The sequence below is a fragment of the Ranitomeya imitator genome, chromosome 9 (genome assembly GCF_032444005.1).
Source record: "Ranitomeya imitator isolate aRanImi1 chromosome 9, aRanImi1.pri, whole genome shotgun sequence".
Lineage (NCBI taxonomy): Eukaryota > Metazoa > Chordata > Amphibia > Anura > Dendrobatidae > Ranitomeya > Ranitomeya imitator.
Genome location: NC_091290.1, coordinates 155,336,035 through 155,352,891, shown reverse-complemented (window position 1 = coordinate 155,352,891; position 16,857 = coordinate 155,336,035). Strand labels below are relative to the sequence as shown.

General features: G+C 56.3%; 1 protein-coding gene across 3 annotated transcripts; it reads right to left on the bottom strand.

Moving 5' to 3' along the window:
• Nucleotides 1-2,329: 2,329 nt before the first annotated feature.
• USB1 (U6 snRNA biogenesis phosphodiesterase 1) lies at nucleotides 2,330-13,994 on the bottom strand. Of its 3 annotated transcripts, none has more exons than XM_069739579.1 (7): nucleotides 13,903-13,994; nucleotides 7,795-7,946; nucleotides 7,532-7,715; nucleotides 5,329-5,382; nucleotides 3,842-3,947; nucleotides 3,521-3,604; nucleotides 2,330-2,518 (listed from the first exon to the last, which is right to left on the bottom strand). In XM_069739579.1, exons 2-7 carry the CDS (start codon nucleotides 7,904-7,906, stop codon nucleotides 2,414-2,416), a joined length of 645 nt encoding a protein of 214 aa, XP_069595680.1. In that variant the 5' UTR covers nucleotides 7,907-7,946; nucleotides 13,903-13,994; the 3' UTR covers nucleotides 2,330-2,413. The 3 variants fall into 3 exon arrangements, with proteins under 3 accessions (XP_069595680.1, XP_069595681.1, XP_069595679.1); XM_069739580.1 differs by having other exon boundaries at nucleotides 7,806-7,946; nucleotides 13,903-13,975; XM_069739578.1 differs by lacking the exon at nucleotides 13,903-13,994 and adding an exon at nucleotides 12,731-12,789.
• Between the last annotated feature and the right edge of the window lie 2,863 nt (nucleotides 13,995-16,857).

The following is a 16,857-nucleotide window of genomic DNA, read 5'->3' as shown; positions in this document are numbered from 1 at the left end:
ATGCACCTCCGATTCCGACGCTTAGGACATGTGTATATACACCCAGTATGGTCACGGCTACCTGCAAATGTTTATTATATACAGGCCAATTGGACATCCGTTACATGGATCGTATGGCTTCAGGGAGCTGGCACTCTCTATTTGAGGCTTATAGTCACACTTATGAAAAAATTATGCATTTCTTCCCCTAAGAGTCATGAAGTAAAAAATGTATGTCCCATCTCTATTGGATCTACACGAAGCCCAATAATCATAAAATTCCACCGCTGCCGGTGTCTGATGTAAACGTATAACGCTTTACTTAACGGGAACAAAAACGTCATTTCAACTCTGGATGTATTTCCTGGGGACAAAAGACTCTATCCATGGGTAACACATGTGCCTTTTATTACCCAACCCTCTGAAAGGACCCTTCCTGTCCTAATTTCCTGTCCCCACCACAGAGTCAGGTGCTTCAATGGGATTTCCATTAGATTGGTCACTTCCCCACGATATGTAATTTCCTCTATGTCAGCTTAGATTGTCTTACTGCAAATGATAGAAAGAAGGATGGAAGGAAGGGGCGTGCGGCTCACCAGGGGCTGCCAGTGATCAGCCGAGGAAACCCAGAGAGGAAGACAAAAACAAGTGGGGAAAAAGTCTATAGAATTTGACGTCTGTGCCCAAATCCCACACTAACAAATGTAATAATTTACTGGCTCCTGCACTGAGCAGAGGGTTACCCAGATGCCCCAGGAGGCCACAATGGCCAAAAAGGGAACGAGCCCTCGAACCCGGCCGAAAAGGGAACGAGCCCTCGGGCCCGGCCGAAAAGGGAGCGAGCCTTCGGGCCCGGCAACCAGCCGAAAAGGGAACGAGCCCTCGAACCCGGCCGAAAAGGGAACGAGCCCTCGGGCCCGGCAACCGGCCAAAAAGGGAACGAGCCCTCGGGCCCGGCCAAAAAGGGAACGAGCCCTCGGGCCCGGCAACCAGCCGAAAAGGGAACGAGCCCTCGAACCCGGCCGAAAAGGGAACGAGCCCTCGGGCCCAGCAACCAGCCGAAAAGGGAACGAGCCCTCGGGCCTAGCAACCATCTGAAAAGGGAACGAGCCCTCGAACCCGGCCGAAAAGGGAACGAGCCCTCGGGCCCAGCAACCGGCTGAAAAGGGAACGAGCCCTCGGGCCCGGCAACCGGCCGAAAAGGGAACGAGCCCTCGGGCCCGGCCGAAAAGGGAACGAGCCTTCGGGCCCGGCAACCAGCCGAAAAGGGAACGAGCCCTCGAACCCGGCCGAAAAGGGAACGAGCCCTCGGGCCCGGCAACCGGCCGAAAAGGGAACGAGCCCTCGGGCCCGGCCAAAAAGGGAACGAGCCCTCGGGCCCGGCAACCAGCCGAAAAGGGAACGAGCCCTCGAACCCGGCCGAAAAGGGAACGAGCCCTCGGGCCCAGCAACCAGCCGAAAAGGGAACGAGCCCTCGGGCCTAGCAACCAGCTGAAAAGGGAACGAGCCCTCGAACCCGGCCGAAAAGGGAACGAGCCCTCGGGCCCAGCAACCGGCCGAAAAGGGAACGAGCCATCGGGCCCGGCAACCGGCCGAAAAGGGAACGAGCCCTCGGGCCCGGCCGAAAAGGGAACGAGCCTTCGGGCCCGGCAACCAGCCGAAAAGGGAACGAGCCCTCGAACCCGGCCGAAAAGAGAACGAGCCCTCGGGCCTGGCAACCGGCCGAAAAGGGAACGAGCCCTCGGGCCCGGCAACCGGCCGAAAAGGGAACGAGCCCTCGGGCCCGGCAACCGGCCGAAAAGGGAACGAGCCCTCGGGCCCGGCCGAAAAGGGAACGAGCCCTCGGGCCCAGCAACCAGCCGAAAAGGGAACGAGCCCTCGGGCCTAGCAACCAGCTGAAAAGGGAACGAGCCCTCGAACCCGGCCGAAAAGGGAACGAGCCCTCGGGCCCGGCCGAAAAGGGAACAAGCCCTCGGGCCCAGCAACCGGCCGAAAAGGGAATGAGCCCTCGGGCCTAGCAACCAGCCGAAAAGGGAACGAGCCCTTGGGCTGGCTGAAAAGGGAACGAGCCCTCGCGCCCACTGACCAACTGAAAATGGTACAAGTCTCGGAAAATGTTGGCACAAGCATTTTTGTTTTTTTTAATACAAATGTTCACTTTTTTTTTCCACCTAAAAAAAAACAGTTTTGTGTCCGTCGCACTGAGCAGGAGATCGGAGTCTTTGTCAGCGGTGCGTGCTGGCAGTGACTAGGGGGCAGCACTCAGCGGCGGGTGCTGGGTGTTTTCAGCACTACCTCCCACTGGCATTTTGCATGTGTCTGCAGGAAATTAATCCACAAACCAGAGAAGTAGGAAACAAGCAAAAAAACTTTATAGGGGGCTTCACTAGCGCTCATAGATACAGGCAGAGCACGATGCTGCCCCGGCCTCCGATCAGCAGAGGGGAATGGACATCACCTTATTACCGCATTTACAGTAAACGGTGTCTGCACAGAAGCGGGTCAGAACATCGGAATCTTCAAAGTCATCCACGACCCGCTGCAATGAAAAGAGGAGGTTGTCAGCCCCGCCTATCTGACCACCAGCCTGTGCGTGTGTCATGTGTGAGGTTGTCAGCCCCGCCCATCTGACCACCAGCCTTTGTATGTGTCATGTGTGAGGTTGTCAGCCCCGCCCATCTGACCACCAGCCTGTGTATGTGTCATGTGTGAGGTTGTCAGCCCCGCCCATCTGACCACCAGCCTGTGTATGTGTCATGTGTGAGGTTGTCAGCCCCGCCCATCTGACCACCAGCCTGTGTATGTGTCATGTGTGAGGTTGTCAGCCCCGCCCATCTGACCACCAGCCTGTGTATGTGTCATGTGTGAGGTTGTCAGCCCCGCCCATCTGACCACCAGCCTGCGTATGTGTCATGTGTGAGGTTGTCAGCCCCGCCCATCTGACCACCAGCCTGTGCGTGTGTCATGTGTGAGGATGTCAGCCCCGCCTATCTGACCACCAGCCTGTGCGTGTGTCGTGTGAGGTTGTCAGCCCCGCCCATCTGACCACCAGCCTGTGCGTGTGAGGTTGTTAGCCCCGCCCATCTGACCACCAGCCTGTGCGTGTGTTGTGTGAGGTTGTCAGCCCCGCCCATCTGACCACCAGCCTGTGTATGTGTCATGTGTGAGGTTGTCAGCCCCGCCCATCTGACCACCAGCCTGTGCGTGTGTTGTGTGAGGTTGTCAGCCCCGCCCATCTGACCACCAGCCTGTGTATGTGTCATGTGTGAGGTTGTCAGCCCCGCCCATCTGACCACCAGCCTGTGCGTATGTCATGTGTGAGGTTGTCAGCCCCGCCCATCTGACCACCAGCCTGTGTATGTGTCATGTGAGGTTGTCAGCCCCGCCCATCTGACCACCAGCCTGTGCATGTCATGTGAGGTTGTCAGCCCCGCCCATCTGACCACCAGCCTGTGCATGTCATGTGAGGTTGTCAGCCCCGCCCATCTGACCACCAGCCTGTGCATGTCATGTGAGGTTGTCGGCTCCGCCCTGGACTCGCCTGTAGCTCCAGCAGACACGCTCCCTGTAAGGCTTCGGCCACGTCTCCGACGCTCCAGGCCAGACTGACATGGAAGGAGGGATTCTGTGATAAAGATGAGACATGTGAGCGAGTGACCACCGCCGGTCACACAGCCGCCGCACTGTGCACAGCACACCTCCACCATTATCTGCTGCCGGGTGTGGGCACAACACGATCCGAATCTGCTCTACAGCTCCGTTACCAGAAAATCACAAAGGTGGGATTCCACCACGAGAGCAGACTCCCATACAGGATCCCAACACCTCCAGCAGGGGGCGCTCGTCCCAGACGCCTCCTCACCTGGTGAAAAGTCTCCAGATGAAACTCCTGTAAAGACTTGTCCACTTCTGACACGGCCTCCAGAAGCTGCTGACGTCCACGGGCAACCTCCAGCCCCAAGAAAGTCCTAAATAAAGGTCCGCAGGCAGTCACTGAGGAGCGCAGACACGCCGCGGGCCGGCCTCGTCATCTGCACGCGACACGCCACGGGCCGGCCTCGCCATCTGCACGCGACACGCCGAGGGCCGGCCTCGCCACCTGCACGCGTCACGCCGAGGGCCGGCCTCGCCATCTGCACGCGACACGCCACGGGCCGGCCTCGCCATCTGCACGCGACACGCTGAGGGCCGGCCTCGCCACCTGCACGCGTCACGCCGAGGGCCGGCCTCGCCATCTGCACGCGACACGCTGCGGGCCGGCCTCGTCATCTGCACGCGACACGCCGAGGGCCGGCCTCGCCGTCTGCACGCGACACGCCGAGGGCCGGCCTCGCCATCTGCACGCGACACGCCGCCGGCCGGACTCGCCATCTGCACGCGACACGCCGCCGGCCGGCCTCGCCATCTGCAGGCGACACGCCGAGGGCCGGCCTCGCCATCTGCACGCGACAAGCCGAGGGCCGGCCTCGCCATCTGCACGCGACAAGCCGAGGGCCGGCCTCGCCATCTGCACGCGACATGCCGAGGGCCGGACTCGCCATCTGCACGCGACACGCCGCCGGCCGGCCTCGCCATCTGCACGCGACACGCCGCGGGCCGGCCTAGCCATCTGTAGACGACACGCCGAGGCCTCGTCATCTGCACGCGACATGCCGAGGGCCGGCCTCGCCATCTGCACGCGACACGCTGCGGGCCGGCCTCGCCATCTGCACGCGACATGCCGAAGGCCGGCCTCGTCATCTGCACGTGACATGCCGAGGGCCAGCCTCGTCATCTGCACGCGACACGCCGAGGGCCGGCCTCGCCATCTGCACGCGACACGCCGCCGGCCGGACTCGCCATCTGCACGCGACACGCCGCCGGCCGGCCTCGCCATCTGCACGCGACACGCCGCGGGCCGGCCTAGCCATCTGTAGGCGACACGCCGAGGGCCGGCCTCGTCATCTGCACGCAACATGCCGAGGGCCGGCCTCGCCATCTGCATGCGACATGCCGAGGGCCGACCTCGCCATCTGCATGTGACATGCCGAGGGCCGGCCTCGCCATCTGCACGCGACACGCCGCCGACCGGCCTCGCCATCTGCACGCGACACACCGCGGGCCGGCCTCGCCATCTGCACGCGACATGCCGAGGGCCGGCCTCGCCATCTGCACGCGACATGCCGAGGACCGGCCTCGCCATCTGCACGCGACACGCCGCGGGCCGGCCTAGCCATCTGTAGGAGACACGCCGAGGGCCGGCCTCGTCATCTGCACGCGACATGCCGAGGGCCGGCCTCGCCATCTGCATGCGACATGCCATGGGCCGGCCTCGCCATCTGCACGCGACACGCCGCGGGCCGGACTCACCTGCTTTTCTCTTTGTTCACATAGACTTTTAGCTTGTCAGCAACACACAGGAACCTGCAGAAGTAATAATTTTATTTCTATAGAGCTGACATTCAGCAGCGCAGTACAAATGAGTGAGGAAGTGTACAGAGAACATCAGACATCATAGAGTAACACAATTCTACAGCTACAGGAGGGGCGCGAGTCCTGCTGGCAGAAATGGTGTACAAGTGTCACACTACGCGGGATCTGCACGCGGACAGCTATGGGCACAACACCAGAAAATGGCAGAAAACATCACAACATGGGGACACATTCGTGACTAGATGAAGGCGAGTAATGAGTGACCACCGGAACCAGCAGCCATGATGGGCATGCTGCTAACTGGGTGTAATGGACTCTTAATGAAGGGGGGGGGGGTGTTAATAGCAGTGCGGCATTCATTAGTGAGGTCACTGTGTGAAAATGATGGCCGTCCTGTGAAGGAGAAGGCAGCGGATGTTGTACCAGCACTGTGGAGAGGACAGGTAGGTGGTAGACAGATGAGGAGATGTAGGGCGGTGCAGCACTGTGGAGAGGACAGGTAGGTGGTAGACAGATGAGGAGATGTAGGGCGGTGCAGCACTGTGGAGAGGACAGGTAGGTGGTAGATGGAGATGTAGAGCCGTGCAGCACTGTGGAGAGGATGGGTAAGTGGTAGACAGAAATGAGGAGATGTAGGGCGATGCAGCACTGTGGAGAGGACAGGTAGGTGGTAGACAGATGAGGAGATGTAGGGCGGTGCAGCACTGTGGAGAGGACAGGTAGGTGGTAGATGGAGATGTAGAGCCGTGCAGCACTGTGGAGAGGATGGGTAAGTGGTAGACGGAAATGAGGAGATGTAGGGCGATGCAGCACTGTGGAGAGGACAGGTAGGTGGTAGACAGATGAGGAGATGTAGGGCGGTGCAGCACTGTGGAGAGGACAGGTAGGTGGTAGACAGATGAGGTGGAGATGTAGGTCGGTGCAGCAATGTGGAGAGCACGGGTAGGTGGTAGACAGATGAGGAGATGTAGGGCGGTGCAGCACTGTGAAGAGGACGGGTAGGTGGTACAGAGATGAGGAGATGTAGGGCGGTGCAGTACTGTGGAGAGGACAGGTAGGTGGTAGACAGAGATGAGGAGCTGTAGGGCGGTGCAGCACTGTGAAGAGGACGGGTAGGTGGTAGACAGATGAGGAAGAGATGTAGGGCGGTGCAGCACTGTGGAGAGGACAGGTAGGTGGTAGACAGATGAAGAGATGTAGGGCAGTGCAGCACTGTGGAGAGGACGGGTAGGTGGTAGACTGATGAGGAGGAGATGTAGGGCAGTGCAGCACTGTGGAGAGGACGGGTAGGTGGTAGACAGATGAGGAGGAGATGTAGGGCGGTGCAGCACTGGAGAGGACAGGTAGGTGGTAGACAGATGAGGAGATGTAGGGAGGCACAGCACTGTGGAGAGGACGGGTAGGTGGTAGACAGAGATGAGGTGGAGTTGTAGGGCGGTGCAGCACTGTTGAGAGGACGAGTAGGTGGTAGACAGATGAGGAGATGTAGGGCGGTGCAGCACTGTGGAGAGGACGGGCAGGTGGTAGACAGAGATGAGATGTAGGGCAGTGCAGCACTGTGAAGAGGACGGGTAGGTGGTAGACAGATGAGGAGGAGATGTAGGGAGGCGCAGCACTGTGGAGAGGACAGGAAGGTGGTACACAGATGAGATGTAGGGCAGTGCAGCACTGTGGAGAGGTTTGTGGGTGACTGAGCAGTTTATATTGGACTTTGTAGCAGATGGGTAACCAGTGCAATGACCCGCACAGGGTGGAGGCATCAGTGTAGTGGTTCAGACAGAAATATGATCATGGCTGCTGCATTCAGGATAGACTGGAGAGGGGAGCACTAAGATAGAGAGACCAATCAGGGGAGGCTGGATCAGAGGAACAATGAGTTTTTGGAAGATGGAAGAATTAACAGGTCACATTAGAACAATGCTTGTGTTACTTGATGTGTCCATAGCCGCCAGGACAGGTCCTTTGCTGGTGGGACGCAGAGTTTGTGTCCCCCCTCTATATGTAGACAATCTGCCAGAACACTCCCAACACAATATGGCTGATAATAGGGAGTTATAGACGGCAGTCTCCTGTCCTACAGCCTCCTCCCCAGTAATGGCTGATAACAGGGAGTAATAGATCGGGGGCTCTCGGCACTGACCGTGGGGTTGAGCAGAGATTGTTCCGGAGGGTCTGGACGAGCGGCTGGATCCAGTGGTGGCGCAGGACGACGGTGTGTGACAGGCTGACGTGCAGCTCCTTCATGGTGCTCAGGGTGACGCCATGTTTCCGGGCCGCAGACTTCAGCTCCTCCAGCAGCTCCCAGAATTCTTCACGAGGGTGAACTGAAAGACAAGGAGAAACTAAATCTGGCGGCTTCCCCTGCTGCGCTCGTCACTGTGCTCCGACCGCCCAGACACTCACACGCCACATACACATAAGACGCCCAATTCCCTCGCTCGTGACGGAAGCTCCGCACCCGTCCGCCATGTTCTGTGGCATCATCGGAGCGCTCGGAGTCGGGTTCTGTGACCATGTTCAGGATAGACTGCGGGACAGGGAGGAGACATGGCGGCCTGCGAGAGAGAAGACAGGGTCACGTGTGAGACACCACAGGGTGCGGGAGCGAGCGAGGCAACTGCAGTACACAGCACCAGAGCAGAACTGCCTCAACTCCCAGAGGAGCACTAACCACCCCAGCAACTGCCTCAGCTCCCAGAGCAGCACTAACCCCAGTAACCGCCTCTGCTCCCAGAGCAGCACTTCCCTCCCCCCAGTAACCACCTCAGCTCCCAGAGCAGCACTTCCCTCCCTCCAGTAACCGCCTCTGCTCCCAGAGCAGCACTTCCCTCCCTCCAGTAACCGCCTCAGCTCCCAGAGCAGCACTTCCCTCCCCCCAGTAACCGCCTCAGCTCCCAGAGCAGCACTTCCCTCCCTCCAGTAACCGCCTCAGCTCCCAGATCAGCACTTCCCTCCCCCCAGTAACCGCCTCAGCTCCCAGATCAGCACTTCCCTCCCTCCAGTAACCGCCTCTGCTCCCAGAGCAGCACTTCCCTCCCTCCAGTAACCGCCTCTGCTCCCAGAGCAGCACTTCCCTCCCCCCAGTAACCGCCTCAGCTCCCAGAGCAGCACTTCCCTCCCTCCAGTAACCGCCTCAGCTCCCAGAGACGCACTTCCCTCCCTCCAGTAACCGCCTCAGCTCCCAGAGCAGCACTTCCCTCCCTCCAGTAACCGCCTCAGCTCCCAGAGCAGCACTTCCCTCCCTCCAGTAACCGCCTCAGCTCCCAGAGCAGCACTTCCCTCCCTCCAGTAACCGCCTCAGCTCCCAGAGCAGCACTTCCCTCCCCCCAGTAACCGCCTCAGCTCCCAGAGCAGCACTTCCCTCCCTCCAGTAACCGCCTCAGCTCCCAGAGCAGCACTTCCCTCCCTCCAGTAACCGCCTCAGCTCCCAGAGCAGCACTTCCCTCCCTCCAGTAACCGCCTCAGCTCCCAGAGCAGCACTTCCCTCCCTCCAGTAACCGCCTCAGCTCCCAGAGCAGCACTTCCCTCCCTCCAGTAACCGCCTCAGCTCCCAGAGCAGCACTTCCCTCCCTCCAGTAACCGCCTCAGCTCCCAGAGCAGCACTTCCCTCCCTCCAGTAACCGCCTCAGCTCCCAGAGCAGCACTTCCCTCCCTCCAGTAACCGCCTCAGCTCCCAGAGCAGCACTTCCCTCCCTCCAGTAACCGCCTCAGCTCCCAGAGCAGCACTTCCCTCCCTCCAGTAACCGCCTCAGCTCCCAGAGCAGCACTTCCCTCCCTCCAGTAACCGCCTCAGCTCCCAGAGCAGCACTTCCCTCCCTCCAGTAACCGCCTCAGCTCCCAGAGCAGCACTTCCCTCCCTCCAGTAACCGCCTCAGCTCCCAGAGCAGCACTTCCCTCCCTCCAGTAACCGCCTCAGCTCCCAGAGCAGCACTTCCCTCCCTCCAGTAACCGCCTCAGCTCCCAGAGCAGCACTTCCCTCCCTCCAGTAACCGCCTCAGCTCCCAGAGCAGCACTTCCCTCCCTCCAGTAACCGCCTCAGCTCCCAGAGCAGCACTTCCCTCCCTCCAGTAACCGCCTCAGCTCCCAGAGCAGCACTTCCCTCCCTCCAGTAACCGCCTCAGCTCCCAGAGCAGCACTTCCCTCCCTCCAGTAACCGCCTCAGCTCCCAGAGCAGCACTTCCCTCCCTCCAGTAACCGCCTCAGCTCCCAGAGCAGCACTTCCCTCCCTCCAGTAACCGCCTCAGCTCCCAGAGCAGCACTTCCCTCCCTCCAGTAACCGCCTCAGCTCCCAGAGCAGCACTTCCCTCCCTCCAGTAACCGCCTCAGCTCCCAGAGCAGCACTTCCCTCCCTCCAGTAACCGCCTCAGCTCCCAGAGCAGCACTTCCCTCCCTCCAGTAACCGCCTCAGCTCCCAGAGCAGCACTTCCCTCCCTCCAGTAACCGCCTCAGCTCCCAGAGCAGCACTTCCCTCCCTCCAGTAACCGCCTCAGCTCCCAGAGCAGCACTTCCCTCCCTCCAGTAACCGCCTCTGCTCCCAGAGCAGCACTTCCCTCCCTCCAGTAACCGCCTCAGCTCCCAGAGCAGCACTTCCCTCCCTCCAGTAACCGCCTCAGCTCCCAGAGCAGCACTTCCCTCCCTCCAGTAACCGCCTCAGCTCCCAGATCAGCACTTCCCTCCCTCCAGTAACCGCCTCAGCTCCCAGAGCAGCACTTCCCTCCCTCCAGTAACCGCCTCAGCTCCCAGATCAGCACTTCCCTCCCTCCAGTAACCGCCTCAGCTCCCAGAGCAGCACTTCCCTCCCTCCAGTAACCGCCTCAGCTCCCAGAGCAGCACTTCCCTCCCTCCAGTAACCGCCTCAGCTCCCAGAGCAGCACTTCCCTCCCCCCAGTAACCGCCTCTGCTCCCAGAGCAGCACTTCCCTCCCCCCAGTAACCGCCTCTGCTCCCAGAGCAGCACTTCCCTCCCTCCAATAACCGCCTCAGCTCCCAGAGCAGCACTTCCCTCCCTCCAGTAACCGCCTCAGCTCCCAGAGCAGCACTTCCCTCCAGTAACCGCCTCTGCTCCCAGAGCAGCACTTCCCTCCCTCCAGTAACCGCCTCAGCTCCCAGAGCAGCACTTCCCTCCCTTCAGTAACCGCCTCAGCTCCCAGAGCAGCACTTTCCCCCAGAACGGTCTATGATGTAACATACCCACAATAATGACACGTCAATGTTATGATGTAATATGAAAATGTTATAACCGGAGTGACGGCACCACGTCATGACGTAAGGAGGCCAATGGAGTGACGGCACCACGTCATGACGTAAGGAGGCCACTGGAGTGATGGGCAGTCCGGCTCTTCTTGGTGATCCGCCTCCGTTGGCTCTGCTCACTAAAGAGAGCCAGATCTTCTTGTACATTGTGCTACTTTTACCACTTTTACATGTAAAGCCTGGGCCTCATTATACAGCTGTACAGGGGGCTAGTGTTAGCCATGTTCTCAGATTAAATATACACGGGCAGAACCAAAATACATATGTTGTGTATCCACTGGAAAAGAACACCTAGAAAAGTGATACACAACTAAAGAATAGAATAAACCATGATTTATTTATGAAAGAACACAGGAATACAGAGGAGGAGGATATAAAACAGACGTGGGATGACACGGGGGAAAGTTCCAAGAATCCGACATGGTATTTGTATCCATGCAAGACAAGAAGTATAAATACAATATAATATATATATATATATATACACACGCGTCACGTCACAGCAATATCACAATTAGGGTAGCAGACAATCAGAAATAATCTCCATGACTACATGAAGTGTGATCCTCAGATAGAGGAATCAATAAACAACACCACACCAGCTCGGGCGACGTGAGGGGCCGCTGCAGGGTCTCCGCATTGGTGACGTGATGGGGCAGAGGTCCGGGGCCCGCTCTCTGCAGGATTGGGTGCATGCACTGCAATGGGGGACATTTATAACAGGTGAGTATAAGGATTTTCTGTATTTTATCCTTATTTTTACAGTGGGAGCAGACTACTACTCTCATCACTATCTTCTGCTGGGAACCGTGATGAGGGCAGCGTTCAGCACTCGGTGCTTGGTAACAGAGCAAACTGTACCCTGGTTCCAGGCTCCGATACATGTTTTACGGATGGCATCCATGCGGGGTACGTGTCACACTGACTCATTGACTTGTATGGATCTGTGTGATCCGTGCTATCGTCCAGCACACTTGGTCCGTGGAAACACAATGACGTGTGCGCAGACTCATTCATTTCAATGGGTCTGTCTGTGTCACTGTCTCCGGTACGTGTGGAAGCGGTCACTCACCACACGTACCGGAGATATTGACATGTGAAAGAGCCCATAATAAAGAAGAGTGAGGCCGCAGAAGAGAGAAGCCGCAGAAGAGCGAGGCTGCAGGAGCGCGAGGCCGCAGAAGAGCGAGGCCGCAGGAGCGCGAGGCCACAGAAGCGCAAGGCCGCAGAAGAGCGAGGCCGCAGGAGCGCGAGGCCACAGAAGCGCTAGGCGCCAGAAGAGTGAAGCTGCAGGAGTGCGAGGCCGCAGAAGAGCGAGGCCGCAGGAGCGCGAGGCCACAGAAGCGCTAGGCGCCAGAAGAGTGAAGCTGCAGGAGTGCGAGGCCGCAGAAGAGCGAGGCCGCAGGAGCGCGAGGCCACAGAAGCGCAAGGCCGCAGAAGAGCGAGGCCACAGAAGCGCTAGGCGCCAGAAGAGTGAAGCTGCAGGAGTGCGAGGCCGCAGAAGAGCGAGGCCACAGAAAAGTGAGGCCGCAGGAGCGCGAGGCCACAGAAGAGTGAGGCTGCGGAAGAGCGAGGCCGCGGAAGAGCGAGGTTGCAGAAGAGCGAGGCTGTGGAAGAGCGAGGCCGCGGAAGAGCGAGGTTACAGAAGAGCGAGGTTGCAGAAGAGCGAGGCTGTGGAAGAGCGAGGCCGCGGAAGAGCGAGGTTACAGAAGAGCGAGGCTGCAGAAGAGCGAGGTCGCAGGAGTCCAATTTATGGAAATCTTAAATTAACACTACCTGTAAAAACTATAAGAAAAAAATGTTATTTCCTTGCAGAACCGCGCGGTGTTCATCACACGGCCCCAAACAGGAGCATCGTACGGCCGACATTGGAGAAGCCACACAGGAGGGAAACACTCAGTATTCGGTTGTGAATTTCTCAATTTTTTCACCCAAATAAAAGGTAAAGGGCCACTGTCCCCCCTGCAGCCGTTATAAACTAAGAGCCGCCTTGTGCAGCAGTAATGCCGCATTCTAACCAGGTGGCTCTTTTAGTTTTGTGTTCAGGTATTACTAAAATAAACCGTTTTGAAACTTTGCAAAGATACCTGTCTTTGTCCATGGAGGCGGGTCCTCACTCCCCAGCTTGAAGGGTCTCTGCCGTCACATCTTCAGGGGCTTTCTGCGCCGCCCCCTCCGCGCTGTTATCTCCTCAAATCCGTCACCGGCGCTGTGCACTACTGTGTGGGGCAGGCGCAGTAAGCTCTGGCCGTCTGACGTCACAGCCAGGCTTGGAGACTGCGCCTGTGCGGCCGCCCTGCCTATGAATCCCTGCCCCGCACTGTGTTATGCATTATGCACAGTGCAGGGCAGGGATTCATAGGCAGGGCGGCCGCACAGGCGCAGTCTCCAAGCCTGGCTGTGACGTCAGACGGCCAGAGCTTACTGCGCCTGCCCCACACAGTAGTGCACAGCGCCGGTGACGGATTTGAGGAGATAACAGCGCGGAGGGGGCGGCGCAGAAAGCCCCTGAAGATGTGAGTGACGGCAGAGACCCTTCAAGCTGGGGAGTGAGGACCCGCCTCCATGGACAAAGACAGGTATCTTTGCAAAGTTTCAAAACGGTTTATTTTAGTAATACCTGAACACAAAACTAAAAGAGCCACCTGGTTAGAATGCGGCATTACTGCTGCACAAGGCGGCTCTTAGTTTATAACGGCTGCAGGGGGGACAGTGGCCCTTTAAGAGTGCCAGGAACATTTATTATTATCCCGCAGACAGATTCAGTAACGCTGTGCACGATGCGGATCTGCTGCGGAGCCGCACTGCGATGTACGGTATAATGTTAGTCAATGAGATAAAAAAAATAGCTCTGCGCAAAATCCGTGTGGAATTGCTGCAGATTTCACAGAAGAGCATGTGACTTATGTGCGGATCTGCAGCGTTTCTGCACTCCTGAAATCCGCAGCAATTCCGCATACAATCTGCACAAAATCCGCGGCTGCGGAATCAGCCACAAAATGCGGATATCTTGCTGGAAACTCCGCCCCTCTTCCCCCGTGCGCAGCCGCACAACAGAGCTCAGCACCTCCTCCTGCAGCTGCCGGACACTGAGCAGCCAATCACAGGCATGTGTGTGATGTGGGAGGAGCCCAGTCACTTGTACACACTGCTCTAAGTCTCCTCCTCCTACTCCACAGTCAGGGGGAAAGAAGCGAAGCAAACAGCAGGGGGAAAAGACCCCGGAACCTTCACATCACCCGCCAGTGACGTCACCTACCCGCCGGCACCGGCACCGTCTCCCTCCTCCTCAGAACTGCTGTACCCGACCAGCGCCAGCCTGACCCCGCCCCGGAAACTGTGCACAGGAGAAACACGTCCTCCGGACACTGCGAGAGCCTCATCCTACCGCTGTACTAATGGTTCCTATACCCTCCAGTCACTGTGTGCACCCGATATATCACTTCCCTACGTCATCCGATCCACACACCTCCACTGTCCGCTATGATAGCGTGCACCCCGAAATATCACCCCCTGTGCACCCCTAAAATATCACCCCCTGTGCACCCCCTATATATCACCCCCAGTGCAACCCCCATATACCACCCCCGATATATCACCCCCTGTGCACCCCCAGTGCAACCCCCATATACCACCCCCGATATATCACCCCCTGTGCACCCCTAAAATATCACCCCCTACACCCCCAATATACCACCCCCTGTACACCCCCGATATATCACCCCTAAAATATCAACTCCTGTTCACACCTGAAATATCACCTCCTGTTCACACCTGAAATATCATCTCCTGTTCACACCTGAAATATCACCTCCTGTTCACCCCTGAAATATCACCTCCTGTTCACACCTGAAATATCACCTCCTGTTCACACCTGAAATATCACCTCCTGTTCACCCCTGAAATATCACCTCCTGTTCACACCTGAAATATCATCTCCTGTTCACACCTGAAATATCACCCTCTGTTCACACCTGAAATATCACCTCCTGTTCACACCTGAAATATCACCTCCTGTTCACACCTGAAATATCACCTCCTGTTCACACCTGAATTATCACCTCCTGTTCACACCTGAAATATCACCTCCTGTTCACACCTGAAATATTACCTCCTGTTCACCCCTGAAATATCACCTCCTGTTCACACCTGAAATATCACCTCCTGTTCACACCTGAAATATCACCTCCTGTTCACACCTGAAATATCACCTCCTGTTCACACCTGAAATATCACCTCCTGTTCACACCTGAAATATCACCTCCTGTTCACACCTGAAATATCACCTCCTGTTCACACCTGAAATATCACCTCCTGTTCACCCCTGAAATATCACCTCCTGTTCACACCTGAAATATCACCTCCTGTTCACACCTGAAATATCACCTCCTGTTCACACCTGAAATATCACCTCCTGTTCACACCTGAAATATCACCTCCTGTTCACACCTGAAATATCACCTCCTGTTCACACCTGAAATATCACCTCCTGTTCACACCTACAATATCACCCCCTGTTCACACCTGAAATATCACCTCCTGTTCACACCTGAAATATCACCTCCTGTTCACCCCTGAATTATCACCTCTTGTTCACACCTGAAATATCACCTCCTGTTCACACCTGAAATATCACCCTCTGTTCACACCTGAAATATCACCTCCTGTTCACACCTGAATTATCACCTCTTGTTCACACCTGAAATATCACCTCCTGTTCACACCTGAAATATCACCCTCTGTTCACACCTGAAATATCACCTCCTGTTCACACCTGAAATATCACCTCCTGTTCACACCTGAAATATCACCTCCTGTTCACCCCTGAAATATCACCTCCTGTTCACCCCTGAAATATCACCTCCTGTTCACACCTGAAATATCACCTCCTGTTCACACCTGAAATATCACCTCCTGTTCACCCCTGAAATATCACCTCCTGTTCACACCTGAAATATCACCTCCTGTTCACACCTGAAATATCACCTCCTGTTCACCCCTGAAAAATCACCTCCTGTTCACACCTGAAATATCACCTCCTGTTCACACCTACAATATCACCTCCTGTTCACACCTGAAATATCACCTCCTGTTCACACCTGAAATATCACCTCCTGTTCACACCTGAAATATCACCTCCTGTTCACACCTGAAATATCACCTCCTGTTCACACCTGACATATCACCCCCTGTTCACACCTGAAATATCACCTCCTGTTCACACCTGAAATATCACCTCCTGTTCACACCTGAAAAATCAACTCTTGTTCACACCTGAAATATCACCCCCTGTTCACACCTGAAATATCACCTCCTGTTCACACCTGAAATATCACCTCCTGTTCACACCTGAAATATCACCTCCTGTTCACACCTACAATATCACCCCCTGTTCACACCTGAAATATCACCTCCTGTTCACACCTGAAATATCACCTCCTGTTCACACCTGAAATATCACCTCCTGTTCACACCTGAAATATCACCTCCTGTTCACACCTGAAATATCACCTCCTGTTCACACCTGAAATATCACCTCCTGTTCACACCTGAAATATCACCTCCTGTTCACAACCTGAAATATCACCTCCTGTTCACAACCTGAAATATCACCTCCTGTTCACACCTGAAATATCACCTCCTGTTCACACCTGAAATATCACCTCCCTGTTCACAACCTGAAATATCACCTCCTGTTCACACCTGAATATCACCTCCTGTTCACACCTGAAATATCACCTCCTGTTCACACCTGAAATATCACCTCCTGTTCACACCTGAAATATCACCTCCTGTTCACACCTGAAATATCACCTCCTGTTCACACCTGAAATATCACCTCCTGTTCACACCCTGAAATATCACCTCCTGTTCACACCTGAAATATCACCTTCCTGTTCACACCTGAAATATCACCTCCTGTTCACACCTGAAATATCACCTCCTGTTCACACCTGAAATATCACCTCCTGTTCACACCTGAAATATCACCTCCTGTTCACACCTGAAATATCACCTCCCTGTTCACACCTGAAATATCACCTCCTGTTCACACCTGAAATATCACCTCCTGTTCACAACCTGAAATATCACCTCCTGTTCACACCTGAAAATATCACCTCCTGTTCACAACCTGAAATATCACCTTCCTGTTCACACCTGACAATATCACCTCCTGTTCACACCTGAAATATCACCTCCTGTTCACGACCTG